The 15,274-nt window shown below is 31.4% G+C and overlaps 1 protein-coding gene across 2 annotated transcripts; it reads left to right on the top strand.

Annotated features, from left to right (window-relative positions):
• The first annotated feature begins 5,780 nt into the window (after nucleotides 1-5,780).
• On the top strand, nucleotides 5,781-15,014 carry LOC134719421 (uncharacterized). 2 transcript variants are annotated; one of them, XM_063582421.1, is made up of 3 exons: nucleotides 5,781-6,010; nucleotides 6,694-7,084; nucleotides 14,985-15,014. In XM_063582421.1, the coding sequence occupies exons 1-2, from the start codon at nucleotides 5,794-5,796 to the stop codon at nucleotides 7,071-7,073; spliced, it is 597 nt and encodes a 198-aa protein (XP_063438491.1). In that variant the 5' UTR covers nucleotides 5,781-5,793; the 3' UTR covers nucleotides 7,074-7,084; nucleotides 14,985-15,014. The 2 variants fall into 2 exon arrangements, with proteins under 2 accessions (XP_063438491.1, XP_063438490.1); XM_063582420.1 differs by lacking the exon at nucleotides 14,985-15,014 and adding an exon at nucleotides 7,338-7,415.
• Nucleotides 15,015-15,274: the final 260 nt, after the last annotated feature.

Here is a 15,274-nt window from a genome sequence, read left to right as displayed (position 1 = left end):
CATACTAAAAAAAAATCATAAAAGAAATCATACAATGTTGTCGGTGAATATATACCAATTGACTTTCTAAACCTTAAAATAAAAACATGGCTTGAGGAAAACACTGAAAATTCGATTTTATGCAAAACAATAGATCCAGCATCAATGAAAGGAGGTCTCAATGAGGCAACAACCGATGACTGATCCCAGTGATATACATTACCAAAAGTAGACATCAACATAATTAAGGGGACATACTGTTGACTTAAAAAAAAGTTGAGAATAAAAGTACCAAAAGGTCAACATTATAAAAATAAGAAGATGTGGTTTGAATACCAATGAAACAGTTATCCACCCCAAGTTCAAACAAGGTGGATGTGAGCACTTATAGGCAACGGTATGGCCTTCAATAATGATAACAGTTCATGCATGATTTTGATAGAGATTACAAACAGGGAATGTGTCAAAGAGACATCAACCCGACAAAAGAACAGGAAACAACCCAATGCTACCAATGGGTTGTGTCATCAACACAGCGAGATAATCTTGCATGCCGTAGCGGGATTCAGCTTGCACCAAGACATTTTAAAATGTTTATTTATTTATGATGTTTTTTCCAAACATTTTGTTTTTCATATATGCTATGCTGGTGACCAAAAATTAATATGATTTTAACATTTACTTTCTTTTGTAGACAAACCAATGAAGATTTCTGGACACAGATATTATGTGTAAAATGTGAAGAATTAAAAAAAAATCTATAATACTTGAATTTTCATTGTATCATAAACAGCTCCAATTTTATAAGAAAAAAATATTCAAAGATTTGTTTTGAAATACTGAAGCTGCCAGCAATCATTATAATCACAGTATAAACATTATACTGACAGCAACCATAAAGCGAAAAAAGGTACACAGACAGTCATTAAGTAAATAAAACAAAAATCAAGAATCACATTGTTGTCAGATATGTCAGAGAAATTAAACAAATCAACAATCATATAAGAAATTTAACAGATTTCACGTTTGAATTTATCTCATTTACATGTCTGGCCCTTCTCAGTTATTTATATGGTATGGAGTTTTCTTAATATTGAAGGCCCAGCAGTGATTATATTTGCGAACATCCATGTCATTTGAACTTTGCTAGGTTGTTCTCATCAGCAATCATACCAATCTACTTATTTTATGTAAAGGTTCGCATGTACAGGAGAATTTCTGTGAAGCTGCCCTTAAATACATGATGGATATTGGAATCAAATTCGTATATAATATATTACGTGTGAACTCAGCATAATAGTTTGTAGTAGGAGAATACACTTTTCAGTTATTTTTTTTACAAGTTATGCAGTATGGGACAAATCCCATTCCATCTTTTCCATGTGATTGATTTATACATGTATTCAGAGAGTATTAAATTGGGTTTCATGAATGACTGGTTAACTTATGTATTTCCTCATGGACACGGAGACTGACAAAGTGGTATTGTGTGAACATTGGTCCCTAAATGTTTTCTTCCCAAAAGGATTAGGCGATATAGATTATTGTGAAACATTCAGACTATTCTGTCGTTTGCAATTTTAAGATCAGTTAATTTTGTAAATAAATCTGCCAGTAATAAGTTGTTATGGAGGATTTTCTACATTGAAATCTCAGTATTTGTATGAGTTGTTTTTCTTTCCATAAACGTAACTTGATGTGTGCTTTTCGAGTTAGGTAAGTGCGTCAGATATCTGAAAGATTATATAAAAAGGAAAGCATAAATTATAACAAGGATTTACAGAAATAAGAATAACGAGACAAAACTAAGAAAAAAGGGGGGGAAATAAAGAATACAGACTAATGTGGATACAATATAAATTGTTGGTTGCTTATAACGTCAAGTGGAAAATATTTCATAGAATAGAGAGTGTATGCTATAATACAAATATAGAAAAATGACATTTTATCGAGCATTTTATAGTATGAAGATAAGAGAATATTAAACGTGGTGTTTTATAATATAAAAATAGATTGATTTTGGGTTGCTTGGTTATCGTCTTGTGGTAAATATTGGTATTAAATGTTCAGGACTGAAAAAAATGACAATAAATATAAAGATGAGGTCCTAGATTATAGGCCGTTCGGGATACATGTCGGAGAAACTATAATTCACCAGAAAATTAGGGTATATTGTATGGCTTTATGTACAACGGTCCACCTATACGGATACCTTGGCTCTCTTAGCGCATAGCGGAGCGTGATACCCCCTATACACAAACAGTGGCTGATCCAGACCTTGTTATAATGAGGGCACTCTACAGTCATGCTACATTGTTTCTTTATATAATCAACCAAATTTTTCCCACGAAAAAAAATTCTGTCTTAATTCTTAATTATTTTTTTTACATGTGACACAAAATTCAGGAAAAATGACCACCGCTATAAATTACAGTTTTCGATCGTTCTTTTAAATTTGCCCATCTGCAAGTTGGGCAAAATAGGGTCAACTACAAAATGTCAGTTTTAATAATCACATAACTTTTATACATGTAACGTTACACTGTTTACTGTTTGCATTAATTGTTTTTAAATAGAATGGGGATACCGGAAGTGCTATTTATAGATATGTTCTATATTTAATTATTTGTTACGCCCCCTATAAATATCTGACCAGTCCGGTTAATCACCCCAGACGCTATATTTAAATATGCGTCTGGGTTATCGAGACTAATCACCCAAATGTCATCCAGTCCACCTGAAAAATAAGTTAAATAAAAAGACATTTTTATTTATATCCATTTAATTCTCTAATCGAGTCTTAATTAGAAAACAGTTACTTTGCATCCATGGCAACAACTAGATAAACAGTAGCAGTATTTAATGCGCATTGAATTTCTCCCCAAAAGAGGCTTGACTTGCAAATCACACGTGATTTACAAAGTGCAACCTATAAGGAAAATGTGTATCGATTTTTATTAAAACAAATATACCAGGTATCCCGTTTAATTAAGTGATGAAAAAATGTTTCAAACTGTACAAGTGGTTTATCATTTTAAATATTCTAACTTTTTATATGTCATAATCGTATGCTGTCATCCTGGTCATCGACTCGTAAACATTTACTTCAGATTGATGTATGATGACAATGATATGTAAATATAGTTAAGACTAATCACACACATTAAATGGTATATGTTTTTCTAAACACTATAGTACAGTTATTGCCGTTATTATAGATATCTATCATAATTACGTACTGTAAACAGAAACAGATTTACCTAATATTTTATATTTGTTAGTTTTTTTGATAGCATAAGTATGTCTCTGGAGTATTTTGCTTCAGTAACTCTATGCATGATACCTGAAATATGATATGTGAAAGTTATATGTATCCAAATTCCTCATGTAGTATATGAACGCACCATAAGTATCATACTTCTTTTGATAATTAAACAGTAGATTTTCAATTCATCAATTTAACATAAAACTGCTGACCTTATATATCATTTTCTGTAAAATAAAAAAAAAATCGGTCTAGTTTAAATAACATGTTGTATGCAAGGAATGCATTACTATAAAAAAAAGACTAGTAATACAACTCAGTCACCAAACAATATGATTCTGATATCTAATGCCAATATGCTGAAAAGGTTGGAACTATAAATTCTTTAATAGAAAGGTGAAATATAAACGCATAACTCATGGCTTAAATTTATATCGACCAATAGACACATAAAAGTACATTAACTACACAATGTAAAACTAAAAATCTAACAACATGAACAAACAACTCTCAGGGGTAATTTTGCTCCATATGTGGCACTTGGTACTTTTTAAATATGAAAATTTAAAACAAAATGTATAGTGCACACCTTGTAAACACTACAAACTCCGAATTGACCAGTTTTTGTGCTGGACCAGTAAAATCGAGCACACATTTTACTCGATTATTATCGACTATGTACTCGACTAGATCTCGACTTTACTTAATAAGTCTGATGCAGTACTTGATGATCTTGGTGTTGTTTGAAATGGTCTTGACTAGTCTCGACTCAGTCTCAACCAGTGTCGACCTGTCTCGACAAGTCTGGACCTCAAAATTTAGTTTTGACTGGTCTCACAAAATTCAGGTTTATTTTGACTTATTGCTTTGAAATGAACAAATTTAAATTTACAATAGGTAAAAAAAATATTATATAAATTCAGATAGGCATTTTTTTTTATTTTTTTATATTACTTTTTCACATCAACTTGGATTTTCATCAAACTATGCAGCTATCTTGGATATATTCTAAACTTATTGAATCCCGGGTCATTTTTGTTGTTGTATTGCTGTCAAATTTAAGAATTAAATTAATCTTGGTAAAAAAGAATCTCGGATTTGCAGTTGGGAAAAAAAAGAGATAGTACATTTTATGTTTTTAATAACATTTTCTAATTTTATTTATAATATGGTGCTCATGACACCTTTTTTTTTGGAAGGGGGAGGGGGGGTACTTTTAGTACAAAATATCTTATTATAACATTATGACTTAATCGATCTAACAAGTATAACTTTATTTTTTGTAATGTCTATCGAATACTCTACTATGTTATTTCACATGTTTCATCATCAAAAAGAAAATAATTACAAAAACATAGTTTGGCTCCAAAAAATAAATGTCAAAAAAGTTATACAGAAAAACGTATGAAAAAATCCGAAAAAATAGTTAACGATTGGAAAATAAATGGTGGAATCACTATCATCAAAAACCCTTTTATACCTAATATATATGATATATTGCATCACTAATAAATATGTACACAAAAATATATATATAAGTTTAAGAAGATGATATATTATATTTTATTGGAGGGTAGAAATTAGAAAGTTAAACGCTCAGCGCTAAGAAAAGATTAATAAGAAAAAGGAGAGGGTTGTTAAAAATGACAAATCTTGATTCTTACATTAAAGCAATGAAAATAAATTTGATAAAAAGACTTACAGATGAAACTTTGGCAAACTGGAAACTCATTCCAACCTACAACAGTGAGTTTGGGGGTAAACATGCGTAATATTTAAAATGAATCTTGGTTCTCATAATTGATTAGAAAACACACACAAACCTGTCTACTGTTTACCTAGAAATCTTAAAGTGCTGGATACAAAATGGTAGCGGGACGACAAAGAAAACTGAAAACTATAGGAATGACAGCCTGATCAGGAAACAGGTTTTATGTGGAAATCAATATATTAAGATTCAAGGCAAAAGTTTGTATTTTAAACATTGGGTAGAAGACGATATTTAGTTTTATAAACGACATAATCGACGATAAAGGAGAAATTTCTCCAAAAATCTTAGATAAACTAAAAAAGAAACAAAATTGGATAGCAGAACCATGTATTTTAAGGAAAGCTATACCCTAATTTCGGATCAGTATTCGGGGAAAGCGTACGTGGTTAAACATATTCTGGCAAATGAAGAAGACAAACTGATGAAATAAAAAACAAGAAACTCTGTCTGTACTTTAATATGATGCAATGTCTAACGTTGCTAGTTTCATCTGTTCTCATTTACAACTGGCTGACATCAGCAAGGATTTGTTACATCTAATAAGGTCATCTTTCATGTTCGTGATAGCTGCATGCTATGTATTGTAAAAAAAAACCTGCTTAATCAAAATATGCACTGCTTGCATATTTTAAACCACAATTTAATAAATCTCCTTCTTCATAATATATTAAACCATTTTTTAGAGCCAGGTATCACGTGTCTTACAATACACATAGTATATAAGGACATGAATATCTGAGTATATTTCACATCTTCTACAGATCAGTCACCCATCAAAATGTTGACTCTTCTTCTAGTTTCGCTTGTCGCCTCCGTGTCGGCATACAACAAAGGAGGTCCATTATTAGGAGGACTTGTCAATGGTGGAGTTATCACAAGTGGCCCACTTCTCGGCGGTGGTGGAATTATTGGTGGATCTGGAGGGATTGTCGGTGGTGGTGGACTTCTGTTAAATGGTGGCGGTTTAGGAGGATTGATCGGAGGATTAAATACAGGTATGATCTAAATGACTATTTATATAATCAATAAGGAAAAAGCCGAAATAAAATAGTTCTGAACAATAGCATCATCAAAATATGTCATATTTGTATGTATATAAGTTCTAACATTTCATGCAATTTTTCTCAAAATAATTTACCGAATTTTGATTATTGAAACCGTTCGATAGTATTTAGTTTCTAGATTTTGTGTCTTTGATCCTTAGCATGTTAACTCATTGCCAATTACACCATATATTCTTTTTTTTATATATTCATATGTCTGCATTGGTGAATATTCCAGCTCAAAATAAAACCACATAATACGCTTCACCATACATGACACTTACAGGGAAAAACCAAGTATGATGTTAATCTTCGGTGGAATAAACAAATGATAGTAATATATGTGTTCTCTGCTGATAGCATACGAATTTTGTAAATCTTCGTTGAAATTTGATCAGCAATGAACACATTTGACCATGTATTTTATTTCCCTTTTTAATCATACAGCTCTACACAATTCATTGTATTTACTTCTCTCTAAATTGTTTATGCTTCCTTATCAGAGTTTATTAATGTGGTGTTTCAAGAAAACCGCAACGTGCATTCTACAAATGGCTCTAGACAAATATCATTTATTAAATAAGTTTTTATCAATCATCAAATCTTGAAGTTAGTATATTTTGTTTAAATTGCAGGACTTGTCGGTGGAGGTCAACCATGGTGCACATGTAGTTTGAAATGTGCACCAGGACAGATTAAACTCAGCAAAAACTGCAACTTGGCACCTCTCCTGCCAGGAAGTTTGAATACTTGTTGTTCTGTATTGCCATGGTGGGTAACCAACCAAAATTACGGTGCTTCCCTTGGAGGAGCTGGTATTATTGGTGGTGGAGGTATCATCGGTGGTGGAGGTATTATCGCCGGTGTAAGCGGTCTTGTTGGAGGTGGTAGTGGAGTTCTTGGTCCAATCGGTGGTATTGGAGGACCCATTGGTGGTATTGTTACTGGACCAGTCAGTGTAGTTAGTGGAGGCAGCAGGGTTGTCGGTGGATCATCTGGTAAAGGATACTATTAGATATTATATTGGTAAGTTTGCATATATTTAGTTTATTTTGTATGACATTTATCAAACATTTATTAACCGTGTAAGCACATTCACCACATCAATAAGAAATAATTTAGACAACATTTTGTTAGGGTCATGCATGAAAAAAGGTAATAATTAACTAGCTTGAATTGATCACATGTTAAAAAGTACTTTCTCTTTAAGCTTATCTTAGTTTTGATTGATGATACAGATTATAAAGAAAATATTAATTATTGTCTTCTCTTGTTTCAGGTAACACGACGAAGACCTGATATTGAATGCTTGCGAATTGTATATTTTTTAAATAAATATATTCTAGAACAACTTGAATTATTTAGTTTGATTAACTGACACACTGAGATTTTGGTTTTCTCATGATTTTTTTTAAGTATATTTCTACCCAAGTATTTTAAAGATTTTACAAGATAATGGTAAAAATGAGGCAACAAAAGGACAAAATCAACACTACTCTCACCTCACAGTAGTATTTTCTTTAACAATTAAAACACATCACAAACCTTGTTATACAATTTAAAACAGGTTTACTTTGCCAAGATAAATAACGATTTATTCTACTATGCAATAATCATTGTGTGTGTGTAAAGTTAAACTTCATCATATTAAGATATGAGCATATGTCATATATCTGACATAGAACCTAAAATCACAAAAAAAGAAAATTGCGAATATGAATTAAAAAAAATGAAGTCCCTAATCAAATGGCAAATACAATACTATAGTTTCAACTTTTATTATATTTGTTAAGGTGACCCTCTAATGTATGAATTAAGCTTAAAAGGAAGCTTTTATATCAATTGTTCCAAATGGTGCAGTAGAAATCGCCCCTTCGTAAATTTTGTTGTTTGTTTCTTGTTTTTAATATAGATAAGGCCGATGATTTGTCTTTAGAAACAGAAACATTTAATAATCAAAATAGTCTCGTATGTCAATGATAACAGTAGTAAGATGTAAGAAAACCTATGAACAATTGAACGAGGAATACTGCTTACTCAAAAGTTACTAATACAAGGCTATGAATCAATCAAACTAAGTTCATTACTGAACTGATGAACTGATTGGCGATTATGACAAAAGTGTGTCAGAAATCGTTGGCGTGAGTGGTACTATTGCTGGCCAATCTTCATGTTTGATTAAATAATTGTCCATTAGAGTGACTAAAATTCTGTCAGCAGCGAAAGACGGTCTTTAGAAATACTGTGAAACTGATTACTCACGTAGTGGTTTTTAACCTATGTTGATCCTTAAAACTAATAATTCCCGTACTTGCATTTCCTATAATGATTGTCTTGCTCACAGGGAAGCTATTAAATCAAAAGTACTAATTGGTGAAGTTCAAATCATCCCTTCATAAATTTTAAGGACGCCATCACGAGTTGGTTGACCGTTATGGAATAACCGTTTTGCAAATGATATCGGATATGTTCCTCATGTTGTACATACAAACCTTCCCTATCATGATTGTGAAATATCGAATTAGACATATTAATCGGATTTGTTATCACATCAGCAATACAACGGGTGTCACATATGGAAAAGGATCAGCTTACCTTTCCGGAGTACCTTTAGGTCACCCTTGGTTTTTTATGGGGTTCGTTTAGCTTATTCTTTAGTTTTTTATGTTACGTGTGCTGTAGTTAAAACAAAACAGTTAAAACATGCTACACACAAGAACAAGTGATCAGTATGCTGGAGTTTCTTATCGACAACATATTTATTAAGTTTAGAGTTAGACTTTTTTCAACAAATTGTCGGTATTCCTGCGGGAACACACTGTGAGCCTCTCCTTGCCGATCTCTCCTTATTTTCATAAGAAATGGAGTTCCTTCAGAAAGTTGTCAAAACAATTGATTCAAAGAAACAAGATTATTTAATTTTACTTTCAGATGTATTGGTGATGTTCTTTTCATAATCAATCCAAACCTTTTCTGATTGGGTTCCTTTAATATATATGCATCAGAACTAAAAACAATAGATACAGCTTCCTCCGCCTCGTGTTTAGACCTATTTCTCAAAGGAGGAGGTTCAATAAGACCTCTTTTTGGCCCCAAAATATAGCAGTTTTACAATTTGTGAAAATGTAATCTTTTAGCTATTTACTAAAAAGAAGAATACTTCTGCGTCGTGAATATGGGTTATTTTGACAATACATCGACATATATCAAGTACTAGCATCATTAAGTCATGCTAAATTAGCTTTTCAGTTAAATTTTAGACGGTTGCCGTCTTTAAAAAAAGTGGCCGCATTCGTGTTCATTCATAATATTGAAATGTTTGTTGTATTTGATGATAATACATAACATATATAAAAATTGAGGATGAACACTGTTGCGGCCACTTTCATTTTTGACAAAAAAAACATCTAAAAGGTGACGTTTTTTGGCATATTTGATAGATTGTTCATATTCAAGCTTGAATGGGAGCGTTTTAATTACTAAATCAGTTAAAATATTTCTCATAAACTAACTGAATCAATTTAAATAGACACAATGTCTAAGCAGAAAGTTGTTGAACCAGTGTAAGTCATAGAACGGCTCGTCCTTTTTAAATAAACTTCATCTGAAGGTGCCAATACCTTGTTGGTCAATATTTCGTATTAACTTCACAAATAATACACAATGACTTTGACATAAATTATGCGTACTGACGTTGATTATCATCTTAACTATGTGCTATATGAGTCGTTCATTTGTCTTTGATCTATTATAAATATTACTTTTACTAAAGATTGTTTTTTTTGTGATATCCATTTAACGTGGCTTGGTTTCTATACATCCTGTCAATGTGTTTGTATTATCATTCAGTTTTTGGAGGTGTAATGTATATGCTACTCTTTGTGTTTCTTGGTTTTTATAAAGTGACTGTACTTAAACAGATCCTGTCAGTATGTAATCTTTCTACAATATGTTTTTAGGTTATGTTTATGTTATGAATTAGAAAATATGTTGAACCAAAAACGTCAAAAATATTTAATCGCGTAGTTTTATTAACTATGTGTGGCTTCTTATAACATGTATGCATTCTATATAACTTTTGGACTTTTTAAATCTCGAGCTTTTTCTAAAATCATTTAGTACATACTGTTGATGTTTAACCCTAATGGCTGACATTGTCAATGTGAAATTTTAAAACTGTTGGTATAACCATTGAACGAGAAAATATGTGAATTATAAATATTTTGACGTTAGACACACGAAGCAATGAATGTGTTTTTAATTTGATAAATGCTTTCGTGTTGTGGTAAATTGTTTTCTAAAATTCGATTTAGTGAATTAAGCACATGCAGGTATGAATAAATCACATATCTCTGACATAATTTACTCTGTGTGTTGTATTATTCGAAGCTATTCATTTGAAAACTTTTACATAGCTTTTGGGAATATTAACTATATCAAAAAGTGTGTTGAGCAAAAGATAAAGAAATTGTCATAGATATTTTGCCATCACTTACAATTTTGTTTAATTTCTTTTGTTGTCATTTTTGATTTAACAAGTACTATATTATGTGTTTGGCAATAATGGAATTTTCTGTTGATAGTTATCAAAAGTGCAAGGATTTCAATTTTATACGCCAGACGCGCGTTTCGTCTACATAAGACTCATCAGTGACGCTCATATCCAAATATTTAAACAACCAAATAAATACAAAATTGAAGAGCATTGAGGACCCAAAATTCCAAAAAGTTGTGCAAAATACGGCTAAGGTAATCAACTCCTGGGGTAAGAAATCCTTAGTTTTTCGAAAAATTCTAAGTTTTGTTAACAGAAAATTTATAAAAATGACCATATAATTGATATTCATGCCAACACCGAAGTGCTGACTACTGGGCTGGGGATACCCTCGGGAACGAAACGTCCACCAGCAGTGGCATCGACCCAGTGGTGTAAATAGTTATCAAAAGTACCAGGATTACAATCTTATACGCCAGACAATCTTTTTGTAATGCATATCAATTGTTAGGCTTCATTTGCAATAATAAACGTAACGTTATTTCTCTGTTGAATTGTAGTTTAAACTTGTTTATTTTTGCGAATGCAGATTTTAAGTGTAGCAGTCTCTATTGTGTGCGACTAATATCATATAAGAGGCTGTTGAGAGGAGTGACGCACTTTTCGAAGTTTGATGAAATATAAATAAAAAAAAGAATAACATTACGGAATGTTTTGTTATGAATTAGTCTGTTTAATTTATCACTTGAAATGTATCAATCTTTCCATGCGGGCGTTTTATAGCTGACTATACAGTGTGCTGTTTTAGTCTTTGTCAAAGGCTTTCATTTGCCTGTAATAGCTTACATCCAAATTGTATGAACATTGGTGGACAGTTGACTCACTGCCAATAATAGCACATCTCCTTGTTTTAATATGTTGTAATCATGTCCGAACAAAAGCATTAACTGCAGATCTGAATAAAAACAGGGGATTTGTGTCTACCGAATATTTAAGCAAACACATTTTTTTGATAAACACGCTTGTCTTGATTGGCTATTTTTAGACGTTTGTAACTAACATGTGGGAAACTCAAGAGATCAAGACTCGATGGTTAAAAACTATGTTAGGGAACATTTTGATCGATTTCAATTGGAACAAATATGCCAGGTATCCCCATACATTAATTACTTACCAATGTTTTAAACTGAACAGATGGTTGATTATGCTAAAGGTTATAACTTCATATGTCATAATCGTATGCTGTCATTCTGATCACCGAATCGTATGAATTCATTTACATATTGATGTATGATGACAAGGATATGTAAAATAACCACACACGTTATATAAAACATATATGTTAGCACTATAGAAAAGTTCTTGCTGATGAAATCCCGAATAGAAAAGGACTGACCTGATACTTCATATTTGATGGGTTTTTTAATAGCATAAATATGTATCTGGAGTATTTTGCTTCAGTAAATCCAGTCATAATAGCAGAAATGAAAAAGTTATATGTTTCGAAATCTTTCATGCAGTGTAAAAACGCACATAAAAGCAGCAATAGCTTATATTCACAACATAATATCGATACTTGCGAGACACAAAATGCTATGTTGATAAAAAAATCATTGCCTTCATTTGTATAGTAAAACCAGTAGGTTTTTAGTTTACTATTTGTAAAATATCTCTATATTGAGACTGAGACAGATGTGATAGTTTTCGGTGAAATTAATTATATCTATCATTATAGTGTCTGACACGTAATTTTTTTTTTATTAATTTTGGAAAGTTAACGTAAAAGTCGAATACTTACTGATATCCCGGATCCGTAAATAACAATTTCTGTAAAAATAAATAGAAATCGCCCTAAATAAGATAGAAAGTTGTATCCAATAAACTCATCATATACATCATGATGAAATTGTGTATTTACGACAGACGCACGTTAAGCCTACACCATACTGTTGTTAAAAAAAAAGCCGAAGATAGTACGAAGATGAAGAGCCATGAGGACCAACATTCCTACAATTTTGCCAAATACAGCTTAATTTATTTATTTCTTAGGTAGAAAGACCTTAGTTAGTATTAGGAATGCAGCTTTATAAAACATAAGCTTAGTTAAAAAAAAACATTCAGAAAAAACATGGTCCTGATATCTTATGTCAAAATGCTAATAAAGCTACAAATTATTTAATAGACAGCTAGATATAGAAACTCATAACTCATGGCTAAAAAAAATACGACTAATTAACAAACACCAGTACATAAAACACAATATATAAACTGATAACGCATGGCGAAAATCTATTACAACCAATAGACAAACAATAGTACATAAAGTACAATATAGAAACTTATAACGCGTTGCGAAAATTTATTACAATTGATAGACAAACAATAGTACACAAAATACAACATATCAAATAGAAAACCTAGCCAAACGAACAAAAAGCAATCAGAGATGATTTGGGGAACCCCGGAAGGGCAAATCTGCTTCATATTTGGCACTCGGTAACTTTTCCAATATGAAAAAAAATAACAAATATAGGGCATACATTTTAAATGAGTCGGGCATATTTAACGGATGCGTAGAGCATTAGCTTCATGAACCAAATCAATCACATTTGTTTATTTTCAGACTCGGGATTTTGCATTACTTTCTTCCTCTATGAATCAATTAATGTAACGAAATATTGTTCTTTGTATGATGTTCCCTTTTTGATCAAGATAATTCCTGCTTTTCAATTTCATATCTGATCAAAAATGTAAAAAAATGTACGTTTCGTTCAAACTGTTAATAATAAACTTATGAAATAAAAACAATTTTTTTATCTGTACTATAATATGATGCAATATCTTTTACGTTATTAGTTTCATTTTTTCTCATTTATAACTGGCTGACATAAACAAAAAAAGTTTTTCTTCTATTCTAATAAGGTCATATTACTTGTTCGTGATAGTTGCATGCTATAGATTGGACTTTTCTATATAAAAAAATCCTTGATCAAAATATGCACTACTATACTATATTATGATGCAATATTTAACGTTGACAGATTTATTCTTTTTACATTTAAACTTGCTGACATCAGCACAGTTATTTTTTCTCTCATATCCATGAAGGTCATTTGTTGACATGCGTGATAGTTGCATGCTATGTATCGGACTTTGTCCAAAAAAAACCTGCTTAATCAAGATATGCAATTATAATATTTGCATAATATTTCAAAACCACAATTTTATAAATCTCATTTTTCATAATATATCAATCCAATGTTTTTTAGGCTATGTATCACGTGTCTTACAATAAACAAATTATAAAAGGTCATACATATTGGAGTATACTTCACATCTTATACAGATCAAAATAACCAATCATTATGTTGACTCTTCTTCTAGTTTCGCTTGTCGCTTCTGTTTCGGCATATGGCAAAGAAGGTCATAAGTACAGGTATATTCTAAATGATCATTTATATTATCTATAAGAAAAAAGCCGTAACCAGTGGTAACCTTTTACATAATGGTTCTTAACAATACCATAAACACAATATCTCATATTTGCATTTATATTAGTTTTGACCGTATATGCAATTTTTTTTATAACAATCGACCTAATTTTAATTATTGAAGCCGTACGATAACCTTTAGTTGCTAAATGTTGTTTCATCCGGTCCTTAGCGAATTAAATTTTTGCTAATTACATCACATTTTTTTTTATGTTTAAATGTCTGCATTTAACCATGGTGAATTTTAAAAATCAAACCACATAATACGCTATGAACTATGTGACACATACACAGCTCAGTGTAATAAAATTGTTCTCTTCTGATAACATACGAAACATAAAAAACGTGGTTAAATTTCATGAGCCATAACTACATATGGTCATTTATTGTATTTCCTTTTTTTTTAATATACAGCTCTACACAATTCATTGTATTTATTTATCTCTGGATTTTGTTATGATTTCTGATGAGAGTTCTTTATTATGGCAAATCAGATAAAAAAAGCAAGGTGAATTCCAAATATGGCTGTGGACAAATATTATTTATGAAATATGTACTTCATCAACCAATTGTTCAATGTTATGTACATGACAATATCAAATCTTGAAGTTATACATTTTTTTTCATTTGCAGGACTTGTGAGTGGAGGTCAACCATGGTGCACATGTAGTTTGAAATGTGCACCAGGACAGATAAAACTCAAATGAGGTTATTTGCAGTTGTTTACTGCTTCCGGTCGTGTTTTTGTTACATATAATGCAAAGAATAACACCACTTTGCTACAGACTAATAACAACCCAAACTTACATCAACTAGAGTTCTGAAAACAAATATAGCTGAACCTTTCTTTTCGTGTCCATCTTTTGATAGACATGATTAATAATACATATTATCCAGAAATGTTTTGAAACATTCCAATTAAGATATTGTCTCGTTATAGGTAACACGAAGAAGACCTTGTCTGAAATGCTTTAATCTGGTACAGTTGTTAGATAAATATATCCCTGACCAACTTCCATGTTTACTTTTTATAGGTGTTTAGTTATGTAATTATTATTTTTAACTATTTTTACCCACAGTTTGTATTCGTACAAGTCACGCAGCACGACTACAAGACGGACATCATTCTTTAGAACAAACTTTGTAGTAATCTATACTCTGATCGACTCAAACTTAAATGAAAACAACGCCAAATTCAAAACCTCAAGCCCAGAGATTTTGATTACATAT

This window comes from Mytilus trossulus, chromosome 5, assembly GCF_036588685.1.
Source record: "Mytilus trossulus isolate FHL-02 chromosome 5, PNRI_Mtr1.1.1.hap1, whole genome shotgun sequence".
In the NCBI taxonomy this organism is placed as follows: Eukaryota; Metazoa; Mollusca; class Bivalvia; order Mytilida; family Mytilidae; genus Mytilus; species Mytilus trossulus.
The sequence above is the reverse complement of the archived record's forward strand: the minus strand, read 5'-3'. Positions and strand labels throughout refer to the sequence as shown.